The sequence below is a fragment of the Didymosphaeria variabile genome (genome assembly GCF_027946475.1).
Source record: "Didymosphaeria variabile strain IMI 356815 chromosome Unknown scaffold_7, whole genome shotgun sequence".
Taxonomy (NCBI): domain Eukaryota; kingdom Fungi; phylum Ascomycota; class Dothideomycetes; order Pleosporales; family Didymosphaeriaceae; genus Didymosphaeria; species Didymosphaeria variabile.
The window spans coordinates 2,460,113-2,485,400 of record NW_026611626.1 but is presented as its reverse complement, the minus strand read 5'-3'; the positions used below and the strand labels follow the sequence as shown (position 1 = coordinate 2,485,400).

At 51.1% G+C, this 25,288-nt stretch overlaps 8 protein-coding genes across 8 annotated transcripts; 4 read left to right on the top strand and 4 right to left on the bottom strand.

Moving 5' to 3' along the window:
- Positions 1 to 2,699: 2,699 nt before the first annotated feature.
- On the top strand, positions 2,700 to 3,472 carry N0V89_009965 (uncharacterized protein; the record flags this gene model as incomplete). The annotated part of the gene is made up of 3 exons (XM_056218710.1): positions 2,700 to 2,850; positions 2,908 to 3,081; positions 3,135 to 3,472. The coding sequence occupies 3 exons, from the start codon at positions 2,700 to 2,702 to the stop codon at positions 3,470 to 3,472; spliced, it is 663 nt and encodes a 220-aa protein (XP_056067975.1).
- A 1,226-nt stretch (positions 3,473 to 4,698) lies between these two features.
- On the top strand, positions 4,699 to 6,663 carry N0V89_009964 (uncharacterized protein; the record flags this gene model as incomplete). The annotated part of the gene is made up of 1 exon (XM_056218709.1): positions 4,699 to 6,663. One exon carries the CDS (start codon positions 4,699 to 4,701, stop codon positions 6,661 to 6,663), a length of 1,965 nt encoding a protein of 654 aa, XP_056067974.1.
- A 258-nt stretch (positions 6,664 to 6,921) lies between these two features.
- On the bottom strand, positions 6,922 to 8,352 carry N0V89_009963 (uncharacterized protein; the record flags this gene model as incomplete). The annotated part of the gene is made up of 1 exon (XM_056218708.1): positions 6,922 to 8,352. One exon carries the CDS (start codon positions 8,350 to 8,352, stop codon positions 6,922 to 6,924), a length of 1,431 nt encoding a protein of 476 aa, XP_056067973.1.
- Positions 8,353 to 8,782: 430 nt separating this feature from the next.
- Positions 8,783 to 9,313, top strand: N0V89_009962 (uncharacterized protein; the record flags this gene model as incomplete). The annotated part of the gene is made up of 3 exons (XM_056218707.1): positions 8,783 to 8,934; positions 9,041 to 9,146; positions 9,236 to 9,313. The coding sequence occupies 3 exons, from the start codon at positions 8,783 to 8,785 to the stop codon at positions 9,311 to 9,313; spliced, it is 336 nt and encodes a 111-aa protein (XP_056067972.1).
- Positions 9,314 to 11,877: 2,564 nt separating this feature from the next.
- N0V89_009961 (uncharacterized protein) lies at positions 11,878 to 12,948 on the top strand (the record flags this gene model as incomplete). Its single annotated transcript, XM_056218706.1, has 2 exons — positions 11,878 to 12,118; positions 12,167 to 12,948. 2 exons carry the CDS (start codon positions 11,878 to 11,880, stop codon positions 12,946 to 12,948), a joined length of 1,023 nt encoding a protein of 340 aa, XP_056067971.1.
- A 954-nt stretch (positions 12,949 to 13,902) lies between these two features.
- On the bottom strand, positions 13,903 to 15,549 carry N0V89_009960 (uncharacterized protein; the record flags this gene model as incomplete). Its single annotated transcript, XM_056218705.1, has 1 exon — positions 13,903 to 15,549. The coding sequence occupies one exon, from the start codon at positions 15,547 to 15,549 to the stop codon at positions 13,903 to 13,905; it is 1,647 nt and encodes a 548-aa protein (XP_056067970.1).
- A 4,734-nt stretch (positions 15,550 to 20,283) lies between these two features.
- Positions 20,284 to 21,321, bottom strand: N0V89_009959 (uncharacterized protein; the record flags this gene model as incomplete). Its single annotated transcript, XM_056218704.1, has 1 exon — positions 20,284 to 21,321. One exon carries the CDS (start codon positions 21,319 to 21,321, stop codon positions 20,284 to 20,286), a length of 1,038 nt encoding a protein of 345 aa, XP_056067969.1.
- Positions 21,322 to 21,831: 510 nt separating this feature from the next.
- On the bottom strand, positions 21,832 to 25,024 carry N0V89_009958 (uncharacterized protein; the record flags this gene model as incomplete). The annotated part of the gene is made up of 3 exons (XM_056218703.1): positions 21,832 to 22,078; positions 22,130 to 24,486; positions 24,578 to 25,024. 3 exons carry the CDS (start codon positions 25,022 to 25,024, stop codon positions 21,832 to 21,834), a joined length of 3,051 nt encoding a protein of 1,016 aa, XP_056067968.1.
- Between the last annotated feature and the right edge of the window lie 264 nt (positions 25,025 to 25,288).

Sequence of the window (25,288 nt, the reverse complement as noted above, 5' to 3'; positions counted from 1 at the left end):
ATTACATGGCCTACGTGCCAACATTCGTTTGTGAGGCTGACAGAGCTGTATGTAAGCTTCAACCTGGAATTGCGAGGTCGTCAGCGGAAGTGGCAGAGAGGCTGACTTGTTAGAAACACGGCGAAGGCAGATGGCCAAGGTGATTTGATATGGTCGTTCACTCTGGACCTAGGGCTGCTCTCTCTCACTTACAAGTAAGCGAGATTAGAGACGGGCATTCGTACGTCACCACCACGTGTCCCTATACATCTTTCCACCATGCCCTACCATGTCAAGATCTTCTACCCGCAATCTTTTTCTCTTTGCCAAATAACCATCGCCAGTCGCCTTTCGAGTCTTTAGCTCTTACTCAGTACTCTTGTCGACTACTCAGTAGCTCCGATACACCATGAAGGCCCTCTCGGTTCTCAGCTGTATACTAGGAGCTGTCTCTGTGACTACGCTTTCGCATGAGCTTCGTGGCTCGGCACTCCCTTAGTACAACACCCTCGTGCGACGACCCAGACAACGATAGGGTTGATGATACACCAATCCATCTGTTGCATTGGGGTTCTAGCAATGAAATGTTCTATGAGTGCCTTCCTCCGGACACATGTTCAAAGCAAGAGGTAAGTGTTGAGGAAGAGGTCTAGTACGGAGGGCAGAGATGACAGAGTAATGATAGGGTTCGGATCCCATTCATAACCGCATGAACTATATCTGGCCCAAGTGCATGGACGATTTCACGCATGGTCAGGCGGTGCGAATGCACAATACGTGGGAGAATTTGCGGAAAGTGAATAACCAGAACTTGAAGAAGGGGCCCCCGTAAGAGCAGGATGGTGGTCAGAAGCTAAACTTTCGGCTAGGTACAATTGTGTAAACGATCACTCGTTCACTCGTAATACATTCAGTTGTGTAACCGCTGAAAATATACCCATGCGTATTAGACGTGGACATGGTCAGGTCCAGCCTTCGCCTGAGAAAGCTTGCATTCTATTTCCACATTCTATTTCCAGCAGAAATCTATCTTTCTCGTCAATAGGAAGTGTTCCCTTGGCCATGGCATCTCAAATCAGCAGGATGCTGTGCGGAACACTTACCGTAATTGGTATAGTCCCACAGACACAGAGCTTCCAACACCTGTCTTCCAACATTTGCATTCCCGCCCTGCCATGAATCTTACGTGCGTACTTGCTGCGCATCTACATTTGGCCGGGCTTTAACGTCCAGGATTAACTACCTCAGACTCAGCCCTTTGAACTGCACCCGCAAGAAGTTTCGGTACCCGCAAACATTTGCCCGGCTTACGCCCCTTATCTTCCAAACACTGGCAATAAATGGGATTCAGAGGGATGGGATAAGCAATAAAGCCAAGTCTTCTCTCGCCCGGGAGCGGAAGTGCTCTCCGGAAAGGCAAATCAGAGCCCGCCATTTTGGCCCCCGAGGCCGACATGCCTCGTTCATCGTTCCAATGACTGGCCAGCGGTACCTGGTCGGTCAATCAAGCTTACCTGCTCGAGTTTTCCCGTTGCTGTGGGCTCTGTCGTGCCTTCGGTTTGAGCCAACGAGGGATGCGTGCTTATGCTGAGCTTGTATTGCAGAGCCTCAAGCTGAGAGCATGCTACGGCACACTCGGTAGGGCGTTTGCAAGGGTGAGCGCTAAGAAGTCATACCCGCATGGTGCATGTGGCACAGTATTTTCAAGTATTACCAAAGTTCATAAACAGCGCTGCAACATCTCGCTCTGCCGCTTCCTTTGATCGCAAGACCACTTTCCCTTTTAGTGAGTTCATAGACGTTCGACAATGGCCTCACCACGCCCCTCGCTAAATCTGGAAGAAGGCCGGGCAAGTGTGTCAACATCAGAGGAGACTTTGATAAAAGACAAGAGGAGAACCCGAACGCCAACTTTCATCCCAGAGTCATTCATGCTTTCGGAGAGAAACAAACATCGAAGTACGCATAGTCACACTTTTGATGATTACTTCGTAGGTGCAATAACGATTCGGTTAGTGTAATGACTGCTAATTTTCTCGCCTAGCTCGGCCCCCGTGAGCTGGATAGACATTCCAAATGGCCCATGCTTTTCAGAATACATGGAAGCTGTCTGCCGGAGCTAATTCTTCCTCTGCTTTTTGTTGCCGCCTGGACCACTAGCATATGCTTGTTTTCGAGACATGTCCGTGACGGTGACTTCTATCCTCCAAAAGAAAAATATTACGTTGACTGACTTACGATTGCGTTCGCTGCGTAGTAGGCATTTCCTCGACTCTCCTCACTGTGCTTGGATTCATCGTTGCCTTGTCACTGTCTTTTCGCAGTTCCACGGCTTACGAGCGATACATGGAAGGGAGAAGAGCGTGGACGACGCTGACTATGGTGTCGCAAAACCTTGCGCGAAATATTTGGATTAATGCCGTCGAGAGAGAGGAGAACGCAAAAGATGATCTGCTTGCCAAAGTGTGGGTGCTCGAAACACAATAGAAAGTGTGTACAAATTTGATCTATCCTACAGGACCGCCTTGAACCTCATAGTTGCTTATGCACAAGCACTCAAACATCGCCTTCGTCACGAACCTTACACTCATTATCGCGATTTGAGAGATCTAGTAGGACATCTTGACACCTTCGCCAGAGAAGCCACCGAACTCGAGCCACATCGGGATAATGATCCGCCCACATTTTGGGAATCGTGGGGCGAGTATTTAGCCATTCCCATGTTGACATCGAACCCTCGGCAGATCATTAAGCGCGCCAAACATCCACTTGGTAATCTGCCTCTCGAAATTCTCAACCACCTTACGGTCTACATCCATACCATCATTGCTGCTAGTCAATTCAGGGCGAATATCTACCAGACACAGGCCTGTGAGTCTATTGCACCTTCCGAACAGAAACGTAGAGACCAACCAGAGGTACCATTAGTGAACGCAGTCATGACCTTGAACGATATCCAAGCCAACACTGACCGCATTCTCAACACTCCGCTTCCTCTCGCCTATGCCATTGCTATTTCGCAATTGACGTGGGTGTACATCCTTATCCTTCCATTTCAACTATACACGACTCTTGGAATGCTCTCTATCCCCGGAACCCTTTGTAAGCCTAAAGACCCCAGATTACTAGAGTCTAGTAGCTGAAAATAGCTTCAGTCGCCGCATACATGATCCTTGGCTTCGCCTCCATCGGTCGTGAAATCGAGAACCCCTTCGGCCACGACGTCAACGATCTCCCACTCGATGATTTCTGTAACCAACTCGCCGTTGACATCGACATCATCGCTGCGACAGCACCGAAGGACGCTGAGACTTTTGTGAAGAGCAACCAGAATCAGTTAATGCACCCACTAAGCCGAAGTGGGTATGGTCAGTGGGAAGAAAGCAGTATTGAGGAGATCAGGGATGCGTTAAAGAGGAAGAGTTTGCGGACGCAGAAGAATGTGCAACCGGGGCTTAGAAGGAGGAATGATTGGGGAAAGGAGGATGTATGAGAGGGTGAGGGCGAGCGGAGGTGAATTGGCATGAGCAAATCACTTCTTCCGAGGGCATGAAAATTTCATAGAAGACGACGCTACATGCGCATTGTAGACGAATTTCAATGTTGCAGAACAGGAATGGCTTTCGATCAGATCATCTTCATCATTAAAATCTTAATCTACAATTAATCTCAGGCACTGCGTGTTCCAATGGAGCTATTCCAAAGGAGCCATTCCGTCAGTTGATTATCACTGCTTTTTCTGGCCGTAGAACAAATCATCTCGCACAGAGGTATCTGTCAGTGGCTTTGTTACACCAGATAGCAGTACCGATCGGCTATATTGTGCACCACTCGCTGAGACACAGTTCTTGTACGCTACTCGCTAGGTTGATATCAAGCGATTATTCACCAAGCACCAAGCAGCAATTACAAGGCCTAATTACAGGCCCTCTAGACATCACCCTAATGCTCCTTACTAGAAGAAATTCAATTAACTTATCGCACTGAGCTCGTGCTCACCCGCCATCTCTCACTTACTATAGGTTTCTTTGTCAACCTCTTCTTGCGTTCTGTTTATCGACTTGTCTTTTCGTCGTTGGGTAATTGTTTTAGTTGCGACAGATTTGAAAGTTTCTTTTATTCATTTTACTGATTTGTTTTATCTTCAGTCTTACAAGGTAGTCCTCTGGTTGATTTATCGTTCATGGCATCTCTCCTATATACCCGAACCCCTTTTCGACAATTCCTACACCATGGGTAGCCTGCGCCTGAGCAAACCAACTACTTAATTCTTCTCGGAAAAGCTCAGCTCGATGAGGTGATGCCGCAGACCTGTAGTCTCCAGGTTCTCCAATGGCACCAATGGTACAAGGCGTCTACGCACAGTACCTTGCCATTGAGACAGCTTTCTATTACCGAGTTAACTCACGGCTTAGTAACATTAGTATACAGGGGCAGCTCAAATACCACATTTCACTTGGAGCGAGGTCAACTGTGAAATTACTGTCCAACATTGTGCAGTAATGACATATAATTTTCAACCAGCGTACTCACTGGGATGACAGGACAGTGAGAGGCGTAATAGTCCCCGACCGTATATAAAAACTTTCCCTGAAAGATACGCTAACATCGCAATCTCAACGGTCAATACAACCCAACTACGACTCCGGCCCTGACCCTTACCAGCACACTCACTTCGCAAGTCAATTTTTCTCGTCACGATCCGTGTCTACTCCCAATATGTCACAACCGACCCACGTTCCCGGCGCCTGCGCCTCCATTCAGCTCGCTCCGACGCAAATGGGCGGCCAAATCGTCACTCTCAACTTCCCAACTGAGGGCGGCACAATGTACCTTCCAGGTGGCCAAGCCATTACTTTCGCCCCGAAAGACGCCCAAGTTCCTCCATCTAATCGGCAGGTCGCTCTTGTAGACGAAGATGTTGCTCGAGCGTACGGCGTCTACGAGTCAGACTACTCTACTGCCTCCGAGTCGTCGGATTCAGTGCTGACAGCTGTGGAGGACAATGTTTCACCGGCTTCACCGGTTTCAACAGCTGGCGGCCACACTTCAGAGGCTGGTAGCAATGTTTCCGAGGCTGAAGACGAGGTTTCAGAAGTTGATACTGTCGAAAACCCTGACTCCCCGTCCCTCACGGAGACAGAGGCCATTTTTGGGGAGGCCTTCATGAGTGATGACGAGTGGGAGGAATACTATACGTCAAAGGCTTACAAGCACAACAATACAGAGGCTCCAGAGGGTAACGACCGCTCCTCGGCCTCGGACGAAGACATTGATCGAGTCATCGACGTTACACAGAATTCTTCTAGCGAAGACTCGGTCATGGAAGACGCAGATGACGCCTCGGACTCATCCGAAGATGCAGTCGTCGTGCCCGGCCGTAAGAGGGCTACTCAGCACAACACGCCAAAGTCCGTCGTGAAGGCACATAATCCACCTCCTGTCCAATATGACGGTCTCAACGAGGCAGGTGAGTTCGAAGGGTTGTCCGATTCGGACGAGGACTCAGACGAGGACTCAGACAAGGACTCAGACGAGGACTCAGACAAGGACTCAGACGAGGACTCAGACAAGGACTCAGACGAGGACTCAGACAAGGACTCAGACGAGAATCATTCGGAGTACATGCCTGACAAGGGTTCAGATGATGAAGGGGATACACGTGCACCAAAACACCGTACACCTGTGGTCAACTATGCGGAAGAACTTTCAGACGACGAAGAGATGGAGGACGCGGAGGATGACGCTGAGGATGATAATGCTTCAGTCTCGTCAGAGACGTCCGAGAAGACCGTAGTTCCAGAGAAGCATGCTCAAGATGGTGTCGCTTTGGATTATGATGAGGATATTGATGATGATCCCGTGATGCCCAACGGTCGGCGGGTGCGTGCTCGGTCCAACACCTCCAAACCTGTACCGGATGTGGTCACTCCGTCCGGCTCAGATTCTGATGCACCCACCCTTGTCACAGCAGATGCTGACCCCGTTAACGACGAGGCCTCGCCTGTTGAGCTCAACATGGACATCGACATGGAAGAGGACTTCGACCAGTACGTTGAACAAAGCTACTTTGACCAGCTCGCTGGAAAGCGCCCACGGTCACCCTCTGAATGGTCGTCATTCAAATGGACATCGCAACGCGCCATCGACGGGCGCTTCTCCGGAGCCGACCAAGGTCCGGGTAGTCCGTTTGCAAACTTTGATCCAAGCATCCCACGTGGGCCCATGGACGTTCCAGGCAGCCCATTTGCGAACCCCAGTCCCGATGGGCGCGACAACGTCCAAGAGATTGCCGGCGAAATTGGGTTCAAGCGGCACTGGGGCCAACGTATGCCAAACACGCCTACGCAAGATAGGCTCCCGATCCTGACTGATGAGCCCGCTAGGTTCAAGCTTACAAAGGGTGAATTGAAGATGCAAGCCTTGCGCCGCATGCACCGATACGATCCGCAGACTATGGAGCAGTTTCTGGAGATCCAGCCCATTGTCGAGGCGAAGGAGTCCAGCGTGAAGTCGGATATGGCCCGCGATGGGTCCAACGAGACGTCGGTTGAGGGGTGTTATGAGCATGAGAATGCAGCCTTGGAGAGCAATCACGGTAGGGAGTTTCAGGGAGTGAAGGGGTTTGATCAACTGGAGGACAGTGAAGAGCACGGCTCCGCCGAACTTGATGAGGAACTGTGAAGTACTTATTCACTTATCTCTACGCATCGTGGAGCTTGCTTCTTTCCCAAAATGGTATATTTTCTTGTCTATTCTTTGCTCGTGCCGCCTGGTCTCAATCGTGTCATCTGTTGAAATTCCAAAGTGTGTGGATCGAGCACTGTGCACCCTTTAACCTGTGTAGCATCAGCAATAGTGAATCAAGGGATTGAATTGTTCGTACGGAAGGTCGAAGCGAATTGCTAACTGGCTTTGATTGGTGGGGGAGAAAAGTCAAGGTCATTGCTCAACCACTGCAACGTTCAGATTTCTAATCGAATCGTGGTCCCCAAGCATCGCGACCCGCTCAATCTCAAGTCCCAGATAAAGAGAACGAGCTTCTGGCCCTAGCTCGAGCATTGCAAATATACCCTTTTCCATGTCAGGAGCTAGTGTGACCGTATATCGTGGAACCAGCGATTTCCTCCAGCGTTCGTGGCGATACTCAAATGTGGCGAGCTTTACGCTACCAGCACAGATCTCATGCACTTCGGTATGTTCAACGCGCTTAACCATAAATTCATCCATATCCGTTATAGTCCTCTCCTTGTTTGTGACGAGAGACTTGATCTGAAATTTGGTGTACGGTAGGGTCAGAAAGGCACCTTCGACGACGTACTCCCGAGTGCGTCCATACGATGAAGCGGAGAGTAGTAAAGCCACAGTCAGGAGATAGTCGCTTGGTGGCAAGCTTTCCGCAGCGGTAAATATTCCCCATAGCGGCGGAATGATGAACTTGAAGTCGTGAATATCCGCCATGCTGATGTGCCCGTTCAGTAGTTCTAGAACAGGTGTGACAAAGTCCGCTACCCACACTTTCCGTAGCTGCTCGACGAAACTCGTCTCAGTCATCCGACTTCGTGGCACGCGTCCAAGCCACCAATGGAGCACGCTCTTGTGTACGTACGTTCCTTGGCGAAGATGCCCAACGTACACAATCTTGTACGGGTTATACAGCAACTTTTTTATCTCGCTAAAGATCCATGGACGGAGCATGATGTAGTCGAAATCCAGGCGTATATCATCGTAGGCTACAATGACCGGTATAGTCGTGTATAAGTCGCCGAAGCGCGCAACATGTTGAATGAGCTCCCCGGTCGGGAGTGTCTGGTCTAGCGAGATGATGTCGATGAAGAGGAAAAGAATCCCGTGGGCCTTGGCATATTTGATGGCGTGCCCAACATTCAAAGATCGATCCGACGAAGATGCATTTGACTGCGAGAAGTCCCAGCGCCAGCTTAGGACTGCGACCTGAAATGGATCTTCCACGGGAAATTGGATGAAGCGACGTGGTAACGAGGGAATCAGAGCTCCATTTTTCAGCGTGGAAATGTCGACGGCTGCAATATCGATTGCGAGATACCCGCCAGTCTCTAGGGGTCGTGGGCGGATTGCGTGCTCTATGCGATTTTCTTGCACAAGCAATGGTTCTCTTTCTGCGGAGAGGTACTGGTGGCGAAGCAGTCTTCTGGTCTTCAGCCAACAAACGAAAACAACCTCAACGATTCCCTCGATGAGGAACACGACACACAGAGTAGGGTAGATCAGCACTAGCAAGATGGGCCAAATGGTGTAGAGGAAGATGGCTGGGAAGACCTCTGTTTCATCGTTATCAGGGAAGAAGAAGTCGGTCAGTTCAGGAGGCAACAAAATGTCTCGCACAGATGGCATGTTCGGTTGAGGTCTGGAGCTCCATCGGAGGCAAGCTGTTCATGACTGTGCGAATGATGGGGCTGTGTCGCTGCTTCGCGTTTCAAAGAGAGGCTGGTGGTCAGGCGCCCACCCCAAGGCGTCATATCGTATCATGGGGCCAAAGATTAGTATTAGGTCTGCCTGCATGAAGAAGCAGAAGACGTTCGTGAAGTGATGTGACAATGAAAGCTGCGAGATGAATGTAGGAGTGATTCAGGAGCTTGCCCAATGAGGCTACTCGGTCTTGGCGGATGGGGAAGCTGTTGAAGTGCGGAGCTCCATAGCTACAACAAACAACGTCACCAGCGTACCGCACGCCTGCAACATCCTTCAAGCACCTGCGTATATCGCATAACATATCGTTCGCGAAAACATACAACTGAACAGCTCACGCGAGCCAAAGACACCAATGGCATCACGATTCCTCCTGCCGGCAACCCGGACAGCTGCCCGCAGCATCCAGCAAGTGCCGGTCCGCGGCTTCCAGACAAGTAATGTGTTGAGACAGGAGGTGGTCGCGCCTGCCCCAGTCAAGAAGCCCGTTGGCGCCTTCCGTGGAGGGTAAGTCACATTGTGCGCGAGATGCGACCTGGTCCGGACGCATAGGAAATGTTTCGTCAAACAGACAGGGCATGGCAACGGAACTGTGCTAACCAGAATATGACAGACTATTTGGATTCCTCCTTGGAGCGACGACCGCCGGTGCCGGCATGTACTACTACGTTATCGACGAATACCGTGTTTCGAACGAGCTATTGACCGAGGACATCTATGTACGTTGTTTGCCCAACTAGGCCTTACACGTTTGCACACCACAAACAGTGCTTTGCGTGAGAATGAACGGAAATTGACTTGTGTACAGGCATTGCAATCGGCCGTACAGCGAATAGAGGGCTACGTGAAGACCCTCGAGGAGAAGGTGGATGTGCGGAAGAAGTAAGCGACCTTGCGATAATACCATGCGAGGGCAAGTTTGAGATGTCGGAACAACGAGGATGTGCAGGATGGTGGGACAAGTTGCACAACGTTGATATCGAGTGCACCGAGACTGTACTATCAGGTGATCAATTCTCAGCTCATTCTCTGGAGGGAAATGGGGCTAGGCTAACATATACCAATGAACTTTTTTTGAGTCTTCATGCTAACCTGCGTAGTTGCAACTGGTATTGAAAAACCGTGTCCCTGGGTTTCTCGAACGATGCTTGCACGTTACACTACTACATCCTTCAGTTTTGTCCAATCAGCATTTGCGTATACTAACATGGCGAACTTCTCTCGGTGTTCCTGCGCAGGCTAACTCGTATGATTTTCCGATGTCCGTTCCTACCGAAGATCATATGGCTAGGGTCCGGCCGGGGTCCTCGGGCCAACCCGTGTTGCTGCAGCTCATCCGCATAGGTCGCCTGGGCAGAGTCAGATCTGAGGTGTGGAGCTCTACATCTTCACTGGTGACAGGTACTGTCTTTTGGAGAAATCTCAGAGCCGTATGGAGTTCTTGGTGTAAACCCGGGCTACTAAACAAGAATCGATGCGGCAACCCTCGAAGATACGTCTTGCAGGTGCGAACGCCTCGTACAATTGGGTGACTCAAAATGACCACGCGGTGCACAAGTTGGGACAGGCATGCCTTCCGTTGCTATTGTGGGATCCGCTGCACGGGTCGCATCACGCGCATACACCATACCACTTAGGCAGGGCTTGCCGGTACATTAGAGCCCTCAGATGCATCCTGTGCGTGGACGCGCAACTTTCGCAAATCATCTCAATGGCGTCTGGATAGCTTCTTGGAAAACCCATACGTCCACTTTTGGTGCGGACCTGCAGCTAGGCATAGCTTGTATCGATTCCTCCCCCACACGGAGGCAAGCACGAGCCACGACTCTAATCTAGCATGAGATCGATTGTCGAAGAGTCAAGAAGGCGGAGATGCTCTCACCAACAAATATTACCATTGTACGACAGACCCTGCTTGGACACGCTGAGAGCCAATGAAGCGCACCTCAGCAAGTAAGAATATCGCCAAGCCTCCGCTCCGCTCTATGCTCTTCCTTTGAAGGCGAAGTCATTTGATAGACCGCTGTTGCGCTTGAATTCAACCAATCCTCGTGTTCGTCTTGTCATCAGCGCTTCGAAGCTGCATGTTCGCTGCACATATGTATTGGTTCGAAGCGCCTATGAAGAACTCGTGTTAGGCGAGCCCGTGCCTGCGGACAGGACTTGGCACAGGCGTTGCGTACCCGTCATGCTGGGTGTGGGATTTACCTCAGCTGCGGCTCAGGTGGTGGCTTATGCCAAGCCCGTACAACGAGACACTGTTCGAGAACAGCCAACACATGACTTGCGTACGCGCAGCTGTTGGAGTCGTCCACGGACGTCTTCACTCGGTTCTATCCGCAAAAGACGGACTTCAGCAGCACTGCTCCAATCTTGTGAGAGAAATCGGACGTACGTTGCGTTGAAGTGGCTTGTGGCGCCTCACCACACAAGGACCGGCGTCATCGGCTCTCCACGATACGATATACCTTTAGCGTGGAGACGGCGTGAGTCTGGCCACTCACTGTCCTCCACGCACTATCGTTAGACCAATATCTACAGCCTTTTGGTCAGTGACAAGATCGCTGTCAAGACTGTCAGTTTCAGGGTCACAACCTTCTATGAACACAGCCTTCATTGTACCGCACAAGGGCGAGTGTTGACACGCATCGTGAGCACTAATGCAATTATCTTATTAGCCCTATGGCTGCCGTGATACAAGTCGGCGGCAGATTTGACTACAAGGGGCCAGATTCTCTATAAGAAGAGATGGTAAGAAAACAACCTCGGAAGCGATCAAGTTACGCGGACTTACCGTGCGATGTGCCAATTTCACGCTAATCCTCGTGGTCTGATACTGTATGCGGAGCATAGTGGCGAGCTCGCCGACGCAGCAAGATGATAGCTCGAGGCACTCGTCTGCCAACGCACTTCGCTTTTGTTGGTGTGTGCAGAAGAGATTATACGAGAATGTAAGCACCATATGCGAAATATGGAAGCGACAGTCTGGTTCGAGACTTTCGCCAAGCTCACTGACCGATAGTCTGTTCCACTGAACCCTTATGCACGGAAAAGCTTGGCAGCTCCGGACTAGCATCGACCGCAGGTAGTCCTAGCACTGTGTTTCTCCGGGGGCTTGGGATGTAGACTTTGCTCCACTGATTCGGCTCGTCGCTTGAGTCGGTCGCTTAGCCCTTGGACAATTGCTACCTTGTCAGAGCTATGGCCTATTATTGGATATGTTGCTTGCATCGGCCAGTGCCCACCTCAGTTCAATCCCCGTAGCCGTGTTGATCCCACAGTCCAAGGCATCAATGTTGGAAACTCCGTTCCAGAATGGGTAGGATTGCCGAGTATATATTGGATGTCATATGCCATCTTCCCTACAGCAGCAGTCATTATTCCTTCATTTAGCGAAGACAATTTCATTGCAAGCTCGCATCATCTGTTCGGTCTCTTTCGTCAGGCATAATGTTCAACAAGGCGGTCTTGGCTTTGCCACTCCTCTACTCAGCATCACCTGCCTTCGCTACACCTCTTGAACAACGCGAAGCAGCCCCAGGTCTTATAGATGGACTACTCACAGGTGTCCTCGATCCTATCCGACAGTCCATCAAGGACATCTTGACAGGCGTCAAGTCCGGTGTTGCAGATGATGAGGTATCAAGCAAGCCATTGATATGCTTATCGACCGTTGATAAGTGCTGTGTCTGTAAGTATCATGTTCCTACACACTCGTCTATCTAACAATCAGAAAAAGGGTACGATGTCTCCACCGAACTCACAAAACGCTTCAAAGAAACCAACGGTCAATGCAACGATGCTGCCCGTGCCGCCATCCGTTTCGGCTTCCATGACGCGGGCGCCTGGGACAAAGACACCACGACCGGCGGCGCAGACGGCTCCCTCATGATGGACTTCGGTGAAATTGACCGCCCGGAGAACAACGGCCTGCAAAGCGTCCGCCTCCTCCTCCGCGAAGTCCAAGCCAAGTTTAAAGTCGGCTACGCAGACCTCGCACAGTACGCGCACAACCACGCCACCATCTCCTGCCCCAAAGGCCCTCGCATCCGCACCTGGGTCGGCCGCAACGACGCCACAGGACCTGCTCCTGAGGGCAAGCTGCCAGATGTGCACGACACGCCTGACAATCTAATCGCCCTCTTCGAGCGCAAGGGATTCTCCGCGCATGACCTCGCTGCCCTTGTCGGCGCGCACGCTGCGGCTAAGCAGCGCTTCGTCGACACTTCTCAAGCGGGGAAACCACTCGACACCACACCAGGCGTGTGGGACGTCGAGTTCTACAACGACACACTGCAAGAACCTCAAAACCCGGATATCTTTGTCCTCCCTAGTGATAAGGTGTTGAGCGTGCATCCGAAGATTCACGATGAGTGGCTAGAGTTCGTGGGCGATCAGCCGCATTGGAATGAAGATTATGCGAAGGCGTATATTAGGATGAGTTTGTTGGGGGTGCAGACGGATGCGTTGAAGGGGTTGAAGGATTGTACGAGGACGTTGCCGAAGAAGACGAATTTGTAGTAGATACTGGGGAAGAGGAGTCGCGGCATTGAGATCATGATACCAGAGTTACGTTTCTTGTTCATATGTTTTGGAGTTTGGGGGATTGACGAAGTTGGCTTAGGGCTGTAAATGAGGCTATGGGATTACGAAGGGTTTGCACATACTTCCCATCACTCTTATGTTTGCCAGCCTTTCTTAGGGCCATAACTTTTACTATTGATCATCCTCCTTCCACGGATCATGACCCAACGTTGACTCTACAAAGTAGTAGTGACCAGAGGAATGAAGAAGTGACCCAGCATGTGATGAGAAGTATCATTACTCAAGTGCAGCCGTCGAAGAGGAATAAAAGTTAGTTCCATCTACGGCGTGAGTCACTAAACCTTTAGATTGGGGGGGAACCCTTACTTCGGTGTGATCTTTTTGCTTCGCGTGTTCCACAAACATCGTGCATATCAACGCTAAGCGATATGTCAAGCAAGTACACTGCTGGTAGAGGCTTTGCAGAATGCGTGAGTTTATTTGAACTTTTCTACCTTGTTTAAATATTAGGCCAGGAGTGTATGGACAACGGCCCACGATACTGAATATTCGAACCACGTGCAGCGATGTCATAAGTCTCACCTCACACACAACTCGAATGTTTTAGGAAAGCAAACCGTGTTATCATATCCTTCAGCAAGCTATCTATTCACGCACTCATCCTCATGGCAGGCCAACACAACCTCCCACAGAGTTTGGAACGGGTTGGCACTGCGCAAGAGCGGCAAGTGAAAAACCTTGCTAAAAACGAATCATAACCCCAGAGGGAAATCTCGCATGTGAAGCCCAGATGCACGTCTCCCACGACAAATGAGAAGTCCGCATACAAGGTAGGTCGAAAGCTGCCGCGCCTAAGTAACCCCGCTATCACTCATAGTTCCAGATTGCTCTCACTTACCCTTTGCAGACAAGCAGCAAGAGCTTTCTCCTTCACTTCTTCAGCAACAGCCCACGAGCAGCCCACGCCTTCCCATCCCGCTCCTCCCAGTCACCTGGAACCTTAAACTCCCGCATCCACTCAAGAGTGACCCAACGGCGTCCGCCATCTTCACGCTCGTAACGCGGGCCGACTCTACCCTTACGAATGAGGTACATGAAATGTTGCTTGGTCTGGTCATAATCGTGGCGGGAACTGGCGTCCTCGCCCATTCGAAGATAAGACCAGTTGTTGAGATACGCGGTGAGCATCGCCTGGTTCTCTTCATACGTCGGGTGCTTCTTCCGTTCCTTGGTAATGGAGTTTGGACCAGATGCAGATGTAGCATCGTTTGTACCGGAGGGACTGTCGTTCTTCTTCGTTCGGCTGGTGATAGGAACGTCAGAGACAGATGCTGGGCGCTTTGGGCCGGACTCAACGTCATTATTCTGGGGCGCGAGTAGGGAAGGCGGTTGCTCTGTCGGAGAGGTCCGCTTTGTAATCTTGGTTGGCTGTGCGGTCTTGATGGCCGAGAACACGTGTTTGCCAGGGTGACTCCCACCATAAGATGCTTTGGAAATAAGGACAGAGCCTCCAGCTGCCCTACGTGCGGCAGCTGCTGCACCTACGGATGTGTGGTGAGCCAAAGTCATGTCATCGTCCGAGCCTTTGTCCCCGATCTTGTCGCCCCTAGCACGATACTTGGAAACCACGGAATTCCGAGGCCGGATGTCGCCGAAATTTTCCTGATAACTGTGGAAGTTCTTGAGTAACAAAGTAGCACGGCTGTCGAGGACCGTGGAGCCTCGAGGGTCTTGAGTGACCGGCGCAGTGGCATTGTCTGCTCCACCGTTACCAGCCCGAGGACGTTCTTGCCAGGAGTCCTGCGTGACATCAAATGGAGGAACCCAGCGCTCGGGGCCATCAGGGCCTATGTCGTCCGGAAGGTGGGACATTTGCCAGATCAGGGAACGTCCTCCGATAACTTCCTTGCGAGCCTGAAGAAACTTCTCTGTGGCTACAAACTCAGCAGGGTCATCATGGAATAATAGGTCCATGACTCTACGACCACCATGAGTGACTGGGGCAGTGGTGATTATCGCCGGAATTTTACCCGTCTCGACGCGTTTGCCGCGGTTCTGTGACTTTTCGGTAGAAGGAGGACGATCGGCAGCCTCTAAATCAAAGCCGGCAGAGACACGAGGGCCTTCATATCCTGCAATGATGGTATTGTTCGCTGGAGCTTCACTAATTCGGGCGCGTGTGTTGCGAGCCTCTGGCTCATCGAGAGGAGCTGAGCGCTTGGAGACAGAGCTCCTCAGCGTCTTGTCGCGTTGTGGCTCTTTGGTGTGAGTGAAGAGCTGAGCAAGCGAATCGGCGAATCCGTTGTGAATGTGCGGTTGGTACCTAGAATTCCAGTCCTCTCGAACAAAGGTACTGGACGGGTTGCTAAGCTGCGGCTCATCGATCGGATCAATCCCACGGTCGACTAGGCCAGTTGATGTAGCCGCGGTTTTGACACCAGCTTCGAACTTAGACATCGAGTCGGTGCCTGGGAGAGGATGTCGGAAACCTTGATCAGAGGCAGGCTTGAGAGGGGGCGAGTGGGCTTCAGGTGTAGTGTCGGAGCCCTTGTGCTGGTGCAGGGGCCGATCAGACATGACGCTATAGTTGGTACTCAAGGTTGCTGGTGAGATTTAAGTGGTTGTGCGTTTGTGGATGCGGGTACAGCTTAACCTCGATGGGAGAGATTTATAGGCCGTGTGGGGTTCTGTGGCGCGTCAGTGTCAGGTTGAGGGAGCAATAAGAGACACTTACACTTTCGGCAAACAATTGAGAGTGATAGACTCCTGTTTTGTTCTTCGACACCGGCTTAGCTTGAGTGGCTGTGAAGAAGGTGAATTTGAGGCTCAACCAATGCTAGTTGAAGCGGTCGAGTCGCGTGGAATATTAATTCAAGGTAGGTCAATTCGGTCTTTTATTTTCGCATTGTCGGCGTGGTTATGCCTTAGGATCGAAGGTGGCCCGTGATGTTGGACTGCTCGTCGTGAAAGTTTGCAAACAGGTCGAACCTTGGCCAGTGAAAATGCGAGGAGGATCCAGAAGTGCATACAGTGATCGAAAAAAGTGTGAGGATCTCTGATGAAACTAACGTTCGGCCTAAAACGTTAGTGAACAGCTCTGGACTCACGCTGTGTGTAGGTGGTAGCATTTCCTGTGTTGGCCCTGCACGAAGGAATGTGGAATCCCATGAAGATAGTGATGAAGTTTTTGTAATCGAGTAATGGACTGCTAGGGCGGAAAAAGCCGCCTATATGAGCTAGAACTAGTGAAAAGCACCTTCCGTACAGCTCAGGGAACACCTGCCTCAAGAGATAGTGCTTCGCGTAGGCGAATGCCTTTTGTTCATCTCTACTGGAATGTATTCTCCGCTATTCTAGTCTCGCTCGATTCTTGACTTCCTACCCTATTTCGAACGTATCTTACCATGATGACTCCAAGTTTGGAGCGGTGATTCTTAACAAGAGTGTCACTGGCCTTGTCCACTTCCCTTAGTTACACTATAACTAACTGCGCTTTAACATATATTTCCACCATTAAACAGACCTGCTCAGTCTTCTTCTTGTTATTATCTTGACTATTGCACAATGCATCAAACTATGAGATCCTGCTCTTCTTTTCATGTTGATGGCGCCGAGGTGCATTGTGACAATTAATAACCAGGGTCCAATACTAATTTCTCTAGTATCAACGGGAATTTCCCACGTGTAAGATAAGGCTTCGTATGCGATCGAGGAGCCTGATCTGCGATGATGGATTATATCATAATGCACAAAGCCGCCCGCACGCGACCACCCAAAGATGAGCATATCCAGTGACTCGCCTCGGTGGTCCAGCCAAGAATGGTCTCATAATCATTGAGCCCATATTCCTGTGCCAGGGAGTATCTTCTCCCTGAACCTACCAGAAATTTGAAATCAAGTTTGCAGCGTTCACCGATCAGCTCGACAGCGAGCCGCATTCGAGTGCTTACAGTGACCTCCCAGCTCGTGTCACCAGAAGCTTGAGTAGTCGGTACAAAGAAATCACATACTGACCTCCACGACCTAGGCAGACTCGATATCACTGCGGTACGTTCAAATTGAGCGATTATCTAGAGGCTCTGTCTGTAGTTGATTGATATCACGCAATACTAAGTCGTCGCTTCCAACACAAGTCTTGGCCCCCAAACACATCCTTGCATATGCAGTGGCAAAAGTACACTAGGGCCCTTAGATTCCCCACCAACTCTCAACTTTGGCTTTCCTCATCTCTTCATTACCTTCTGTCTCTTCTTGATATACCGTACATAATTCTTGCTTAGCCATTGCATCCGGTAGAATGAGGGCGCTTTACGAATCTCTATCAGCCCACGAAAATCCACATATACGCCTACTCACGCTGCTGCCGGCGAGGTCTGAATCTGATAAAATCCGTTGCTCTGTCTTCAAAGTCGAATTGGCAACCGCGCCACCTTTTGAGGGTCTGTCCTACTGCTGGGGAGACCGTACACACCAGCATCCCATCGAATGCAATGAGCATCCACTTACTGTAACCAACAATCTACAATCAGCTCTCCAGCACCTGCGATACCATGACAGAAACCGCGTACTATGGATAGACGCTATATGCATCAACCAGAACGATTTGGAGGAGCGCTCTGCCCAAGTAGTCTTCATGCGCGACATTTACCGGCGCGCAGAGCGTGTGCTGGTTTGGCTGGGGCCAAGCGCGAAAGACAGCGCGCTAGCGTACAGCACATTGCGGAGACTGAGCAAGTACTGGCCGGAGATGATGGAGCGTTGGTCGGTAGACAGAATGAGCGTGGTCAAGCTCGGTCCGTATCGAAAGACACTGCAGCGGCTGTGCGGGCCGGACGGCGTGGCGCAAAACGATGACATCGAGACAGACGAGCGCTTCCAGCTCCAGCCGCGGGAGTTTGCAGCGCTCCGCGCAGTGCTCGAGCGGCCCTGGTGGACAAGAGTTTGGGTCATCCAGGAGGTCTGCGTGGCGACAACTGTGACGATGCTCTGCGGACATGGCACCCTCTCCTGGGAAGATCTCTCCTCCGGATACGTTGTCGCGATGGGTGCGTGTGGGATGATGGCACGCATCGGCGTCATGCCTTGGAGTGCATGTTGCTCAAGTCTTTACCAGCTCAAATTCGCGTTTGATAGGATGCATCAGCAGGCAAGAAATTCTGCGGGGAAATCGACCGATCTGTGTCTTTGCGCGGGTTCTTCAGCACAATTGACATGCTTCAGATGACGCAGATCACGGGTGCATTCAGAGCTTCAATGCCCCATGATAAGATCTATGGCATCGTGGGTCTAGTAGATCTACATCCAGACGAAGATGGGCTTTCAATAGTGCCGGATTACGAGCTTCCTTTGACTGAGTGTTATCAGAACGCGGCATTGACCATTATGACAAAGTCTGGTAATTTGAGATTGCTTGAGGATGTTACTTTCTCATCACTTACACTGCGCCGACTGGATGGTCTGCCTTCCTGGGTTCCGGACTGGAGCTACGATATGGCCACGACGTGGGAAGGCGTCTCATGGGGCCCAGCGAGTCCCTTTGCGCAGCACCTGGCGATCGCGCAGATGTCCTATGCGCTCTCCCGAGACGAGGTATCATTTTTTGCTTGTGGAGAAGATGAGCGCTGTAATCCACGGGTAGTGGAAGGATCTGTCCTTGTGCTCGATGGGCATGTAGTGGATACGGTCGCGTCGTCTGGTCACATTCTCCATGGGGCATTGAAGGACGATGACGAAGAGAAGTGGAAGCTTTTCGGCGAGGAACGGACTGGATTGACCCTCTTCCAAAAACTCCATCTCTTCATTAATACTTGCCTTCGCGTCAGTGCGTTCGTGGCGGCGCTACTGAGCTGGGAGCAACTGGCTTTTGCGGATCCCTTGCATCCGACGAAGAGTGAGAAGAAAATTTTCCATGAAGTTATACAAGCGAGTGACTACATCCAAAGCCTAGAAACATCTATTCAGATATATGAAAAGAACTGGCGCTTATTGATTACGTGGTTGCGTCGTTTGGCTTTCCTGCGGGTTTTAGGACGGGAGGTTGGGACGCTTACAGCGTACAACTTAGCTATCGGTGTGGTTTCCTATTTCTCTTTTACCAGATCGAGGTCAAAGTCTCATCTCGTAACACTGCTACTGAGCGTGCACATGGGCTGCCGGCTTTCGCGAACGTCTGGCGGACGGCTGGCAAGGGTACCGCACATTGCTCGGGTTGGTGACAGCATCGCGTTGCTAAGAGGGGGGAAATATGCTTCTGTAATTAGGCCGATGGGAGACCGATGGGAATTGATTGGACCAGCGTACGTGGCTGGCATCATGCACGGCGAGGCATGGCAGCCGAGCGCATGCGAAGAATTTGAATTCATCTGAGTGAGTGAGGATACGGATTCAAGAGATGTAGAGCAATGTACGCGCGTACGTCGAAGGTCATTGTCAGTGTGTTTGAATAAGTAGCTGGCAGGCTAGTGATCACTTGCCGTACGCCCGGAAGCATCATCCTTGACCAGAAGGTGACCAAGGAGAGAACCTGGATAGTACGTGCGAAAACACCAATGTCACCGATGAGAGCAGCGAGTCCTTTCCCGATCTTAGACGCAGTGCGAGTGCTAGAAATTGTTCACGAGAAATTCGACTCCTTGAGATGACGGCTTTTTGGCTTGCCACCTCACCGTTTTCCAGCATCATGCTCACCTATCAAACCAATATAGCAAGCCACGCTGCTCCAAGGAACCCCCTAGTCCGTAGGGAGTCATTGTGTTGAAAGTCAAGTGCGGAAGGTAGAGTACAGCACTTGACCACGTGCTCCTTCACCCTTTTACACATTCTCTGTCCTTTAACAACGCTAGGATCCTAATATCAGCAGTCGTAAAACGCTACCTGGTCTATCCAACAAGGAGAGATTGCTCTAGAACTAACCAGAGCGTTTGATTTCCCGCATTAAGCCGCCAGTGTGAGCGTATTCTTGCAGTGAAAGCTGCAATGACTCCCAGCTTGCACGAAGATTTCACCTGAGAACTTTCCCAGTCAAGACCAGTCTCTTGTCCAACTATCGTGTCACTTTCAATACCTCTGGGCAGTGTTCCATAGTTCAGAGAATAATGCTGGAGCTGTGCTACAAAGTGCATTCCCAGAACCCCCACGCTGGCCAGACTTGTTTCAAGACATCTTTCAAGATGAGAGACATGCAGGAATGGAATGAGCGTATTGCATTCAAGCAGTGTAAATACAAGACTCTTGAAGGTTGGTAAAACAGACTCCGCTTCAGAAAGCTGAAAATTCTGCTCTTGTGCCATGCTACTATAACTTTTCTCGCAATCACGTACGGAGCCGCGAGTCGTCCATTAGCGTTGTCTCGGCTGAAGATTCATTGTCTTGATCATTCGGCGTTGTTGACTCAGTCTTGAAGTCAAAGTTTAGATGCAGAACATCCTGACTTGTCCATTTAGTAGCGGGATCATTATACTCATGATGAAGAGTGGCGCATAGTGGTGTTGGAGCAATATAGTGACGCGCAATACGGTCACGAATGAAAGTTTGGCCAGGTTTCCCGAAAAGTCCCATCCTATCCATGGTTGATGGTTCCATTTTAGCAAGGAAGAAGCGGAGCAAAACTTCATCCTCCTGAATAGTCCATTCTTGCGGCTTCTCATACAGACATCTTCTTCTGCTCTCATCGGCTGCTTGCTCTTCAGCTGTGGGAAGGGGAGTCAAAAACTCGAAATGCCCGTTCAGGACATCTTCAATCGTCCATCTGGTGACACGTTGATAACTGCCACGGCTATTTTCGCTACGGCGATTGTAGATTTCCAGAAGCCCGTGGTAAAGTTCCGATCTTGTTGGAAGCTCGCTATGTAGAGCGATACGTTCGCGGACGACGTCGAGGGCAGGATTGCCAAATAAGCCTAAGAGCTGAATATCTGTAGGTTCCATGAGAGCCAGGTGAAGGCGCAGCAAGACTTCGTCCTCTCTGCCGCCCCACCGAAGCGGTTTGTCTAGGAATCGTCGCTGCTTCACCTGGAGAGCAGCTTGCTCTTCATTTTCCTTGATGGCGGCAATGCGCCGTCTGATCAAATGGAAGTTCAAACGCATCTTATTGTGTATAGTGTTTTCGTCATAACCGGCTGCTAGTAGCCTGAGAAGCTCTCGTTCCTTTCGTTCGTCCCAGGGGTCAGTGCCCACAATGCCCTTTTGCAAACGTATATAGCGGTGCTTGGCGCCGGACTTGCGGAAGTTCGGTCCTAGATTATCACTCGTCTCCTGCCATGTGTAGTCGCCGGGACCTTCGCGCATACGGAGTAGCAATAGGTCTCGTTTCGGCGTCCAGATGTGATACCGGACGTGCAATGCGGCCATGTCACGCGTGTAACTGTAAAATCGTAACGCAGAGCAAGCTGGTGTCCTGTGGCCGATATGTGGTGGAATGATAGCAACGAAAGATCAATGAGGTCGGTGATGGATACAAATGCGCGCAAGTAAGGATACAGGAGAGTGAAACGTCAAGGCCAAACGCCAAAAGCCAAAGTCCAATGGTCAGAGACCAACGTCACCATTAGCGGCATCAGCAGCGGCGTTGCTTCCTACATCGAACTGTACGTAGGTGCGGTCGACGTGCCGCCTAGAAGCAAAGCACTTACTTGGTTCGCTAATTATGATAATGGAAGCCACGACCTGCAAGTCACTCGTACACAATGTCATCGAGTTGGAACATTGGAAAGCGCTTCACCATGACTTTTCATTCATTCCATTGAGTGAAATCACATTCTCGGTAGAGCACCGGTAACGCCCAACCATGCATAACAATACGCCTCATTGATGCTCAACACGCTGAATACAACAGTCGGACTTCAAATCAGTCTCCAGCCTCTACCTAGCAAAGCTCAGCTGCTGCCGCCCAGGCGTAGTCGTCTTTCCACTACGCCTCATGCTCTCTAGCGTCTTCACAAGCTGCGCGTGCACCTTGCGGTTGGCTGCCCACCCTTCGCTCCATTTTTTCATTCGTATTGCGGCCATGACAGCCAGGCCAGCTGCCTTCAATGTCGGCTTCTTCGCGTGGATTGAGACATCAGGGGTGATGCCCATCTCTGAGATGAGGTGAAGGTCTTCTTGATTGCTATGCGAGAATTAGCCGAATGATAATGGAATTCAGAGCATGTTCATATACCATTGATTGTAAACCTCAATCATCATGAGGAAGAATCGTTTCTGATAACCAAGGGATTCGCGGAAGCCTTCCGCGCGAACGCATCGTGCACGGAGAAATTGAATCTGCTTCGCGAGACCATTGATCTCTTTTACGTGGCGTTTTTCGAGAGCCTGGGTTTGGGCACCGACATCTATCGCTTCATTCACCGCCTTCTGCTGGACTGCTTTGGTCGAGGCTTGCAAAAGCCGGAATTGGCTTTCCTTTTCGCGAAGTTGCGACTGCAAATCACGGAGCTCGCTCTGAAGGTCTCGCAGCTGCTGCTCGAAGATGGACTTCTGATCGCGTTGTGAGGCTTTGAACTCGGATTGGAGCCGGCGATGCTGAGCATCTTTTTCGCGGATTGAAGATTCAAGGTTCCGGATCTTCTCATCCAGGGCAGTTCCTTGCTCGCGCTGTGTAGCCCTGGCTTCGTTCTGGAGAGAAATCTGCTCGCGTTCCTTGTCGCGGAGCATTGACTCGAGCACTGAGATCTTGTCTTCCAAAGAAGTCTTTTCATCGTTGACTTCGTCTACTTGCTCCTGGAGCACGTCAATCTCGTCATCCAGATCTTGCTTTTCTCGCTCCATCTGAACCTTGAGCGATTCCAATGTCTCCATTCTTTCGGTGGCCAACCGTTGTAGAGTGTCCACCTCGCCCTTACGGACATTCATCTCTGCTCGCAAAGATTCGAGCTCATCGTCCCGTTCTCGGAGCAGGTCTTGCATGACATCGAGCTGGGTGCCCGGCTCATCGGCATGGCTTCGGAGCGCATCCAGCTCTGCGTCGCGTTCCGAGATGGTCCTTCGTGCGTTTTCCAGATCGCGGGAACGGTCGCTCAGCTCACTTTGCAGCTGCTTAAGCTCTTGAAGTGTGTTGTCATGGGAGTCCAGCTTCCTTTGGAGACTCTGTGCATTGCGCTCGCTGGATTGAAGCGAGCTCTGCAAAGTTGCGAGATCGCGCGATAAAGCGTCGCGCTCACGTGTGACTTTTTGCAACGCTTCAATCTGGCTATCCTTGCTGGATAAGTTCGATCGAAGACCATTGATCTCTTGAGTGGCGTCATCTCGTTCTCGACGAAGTCTGTCCAAGTTGTCCAAGTCCCGTTCTTTCTGAGCGAGCGCTTGGCGGAGCTGCTGCACCTGTCGCTCGTACGAAGTAGTTTCTTGCTGCAGGCGTGTGGCTTTTTGGATCGCATCTTGAAGCTGTTTGCGGTAGTCGTCCAATTCATCCGCTTTGATCTCGGCATCGTCGACCCTTGACTGAAGAAGCTGGATCTCCACATTCTTCTCACGTGTAACATCGAGCACCTTTTGGCGCGCATCGCGAGCGGCCTGTTGCGCGAGTTGGACTTGGCCGTCGCCTTGTGATTCTGCAAGCTGTAACCTCTCATGCAATGCGTCCAGCTCGGTTTGCTTTTCACTCTCGAGAGTTTCCAGCTGTCGCCGCAGCGCTTTGGCCTCTACATCCTTCTCCCGTTCGATATTCCGTAGCCGCTCTTCGAGTTGGGATACCGCCTGCTGCTTCTCCTCTTCCACCTCGTTCAATTGCTTCTCTACTTCATCCAATTGTTGTTCAAGCTCGCGCAGCTCCTGGTCTTTGCCTTCCGACGCACTGTCGAGCTTGTCCTGCAGCGTATCGATCTCAGCGTCCTTCGAGCGCGTTGTGGTCTTGAGCTCTTCCTCCAAGACCTCAATCCGCTCAGCTTGCTCCTCGATCTGGCGTTGCTTCTCCTCCGCCTGTGTTCCGCCTGATTGTTCAAGCGAGCGCAGTTGTTCCTCGAGGATTTTGATCTTCTGGGCTTGCTCCTCTAACTGACGGTCTTTTTCCTGAATTGCCCCATCATCGGCACTTTGTGTCCTGAGCTCTCCTTCCAGCTTCTCGATCTTGTCTTCGTATTCGTCCAGTTCCCGGTCTCGATCAGCAAGCTCAGCTCTTGCGTTTTCCAGCTCCGAGTTCACTTTCTCAAGCTCTTCTTGGTCACCGCGCGCTTCCTCTAACCTGTCTTCCAATTTCTCCAATTCAGCAGCACGCTCGTCGGCGATTCGTCGCAATTCGTCCATTTCTTCGCGCATGCCTTCGTCAGCGTGCCGTCGTTTGACCTTCTCGGCGTATTCCTTCAATTGCTGTCTGCATGATTCGAGGTCCTTCTCTGAGTTCTTCAGGGCCTTCATGTGCTTCTGAATGTCGCGTGTCATCTGAACCTTATCCGTTTTCAGGTTGACATTCTCTTCCATTGTTTGCCTGTTGAAATCGGGTCCCATCTTCTTGAGGCCCTCTTCCAGGAAGTGGATTTTAAGTTTGAGGCCGAAATTCTCCTTGTCGATTTGTTCGAGACGCTGCTCTTGGTCAGACTTCCGTAAGTTTATTTGCCAGTGGGAGCGATTTCGCTAGCGCAACGAGCGCCCATCGAATCGGATAGCTACTTACAGCTTCCTGTTCCCTGAGTGTGAGACCTTTACCGTCGTCGAATTCGCCCTCAGGCCGCTTTCGCAGCGCCATTGGCGTGCTCACGTCGCTTGAGTCGGCTGCGAGAGGAACTGGCGTCTGGCTGCCAACACCAGACTCACTGAATGAGCTGGACATGGCGTTCAATGTACTTGCTTCGGGGAGGGGCGTGCCACCCAATTCAAACCCCTTTTTCAACGCAGCTGGCGTAGCGATGCCGCCCTTGATCACACCGTTGACTTGTCGCGTTCGATTGGCAGTTGCACTCTTCATGAGCGGTGTGAACTCGACTTTTCCGGCGGGATTGCGTAAGGCAGCGAGTGGATTTCGTGGTGTTCGGGCGCCATTTGGAGGTTTGAAAAGGTTATCGCGGTCAGCGGGTGCCTGAAAAGACTCGAGTTCAGTGAAGTCGACGCCGGTCGCGCTCATACGTGTCGCGTCGCCGCGCTCGGTGCGCGGTGTATCGAGAAAGTGCGCCATAGCAGAGATTCTCCTGTTAATTCATGAGCAAGAAATATAGGGTATGTGGCGCGCCGACAATGTGGGAGGGACACTTACTACCCTACGTGATTGCAGAGTAAACAAACATAGAACACGTCGGTTGTGGTCCGTGCCGTAGCGTATAGAGTCGCGCTAACTTGGGATGGGAAGGCGTGCCCGAGGTACGGGGACGCGCCTGCCAAGGCTGCATCA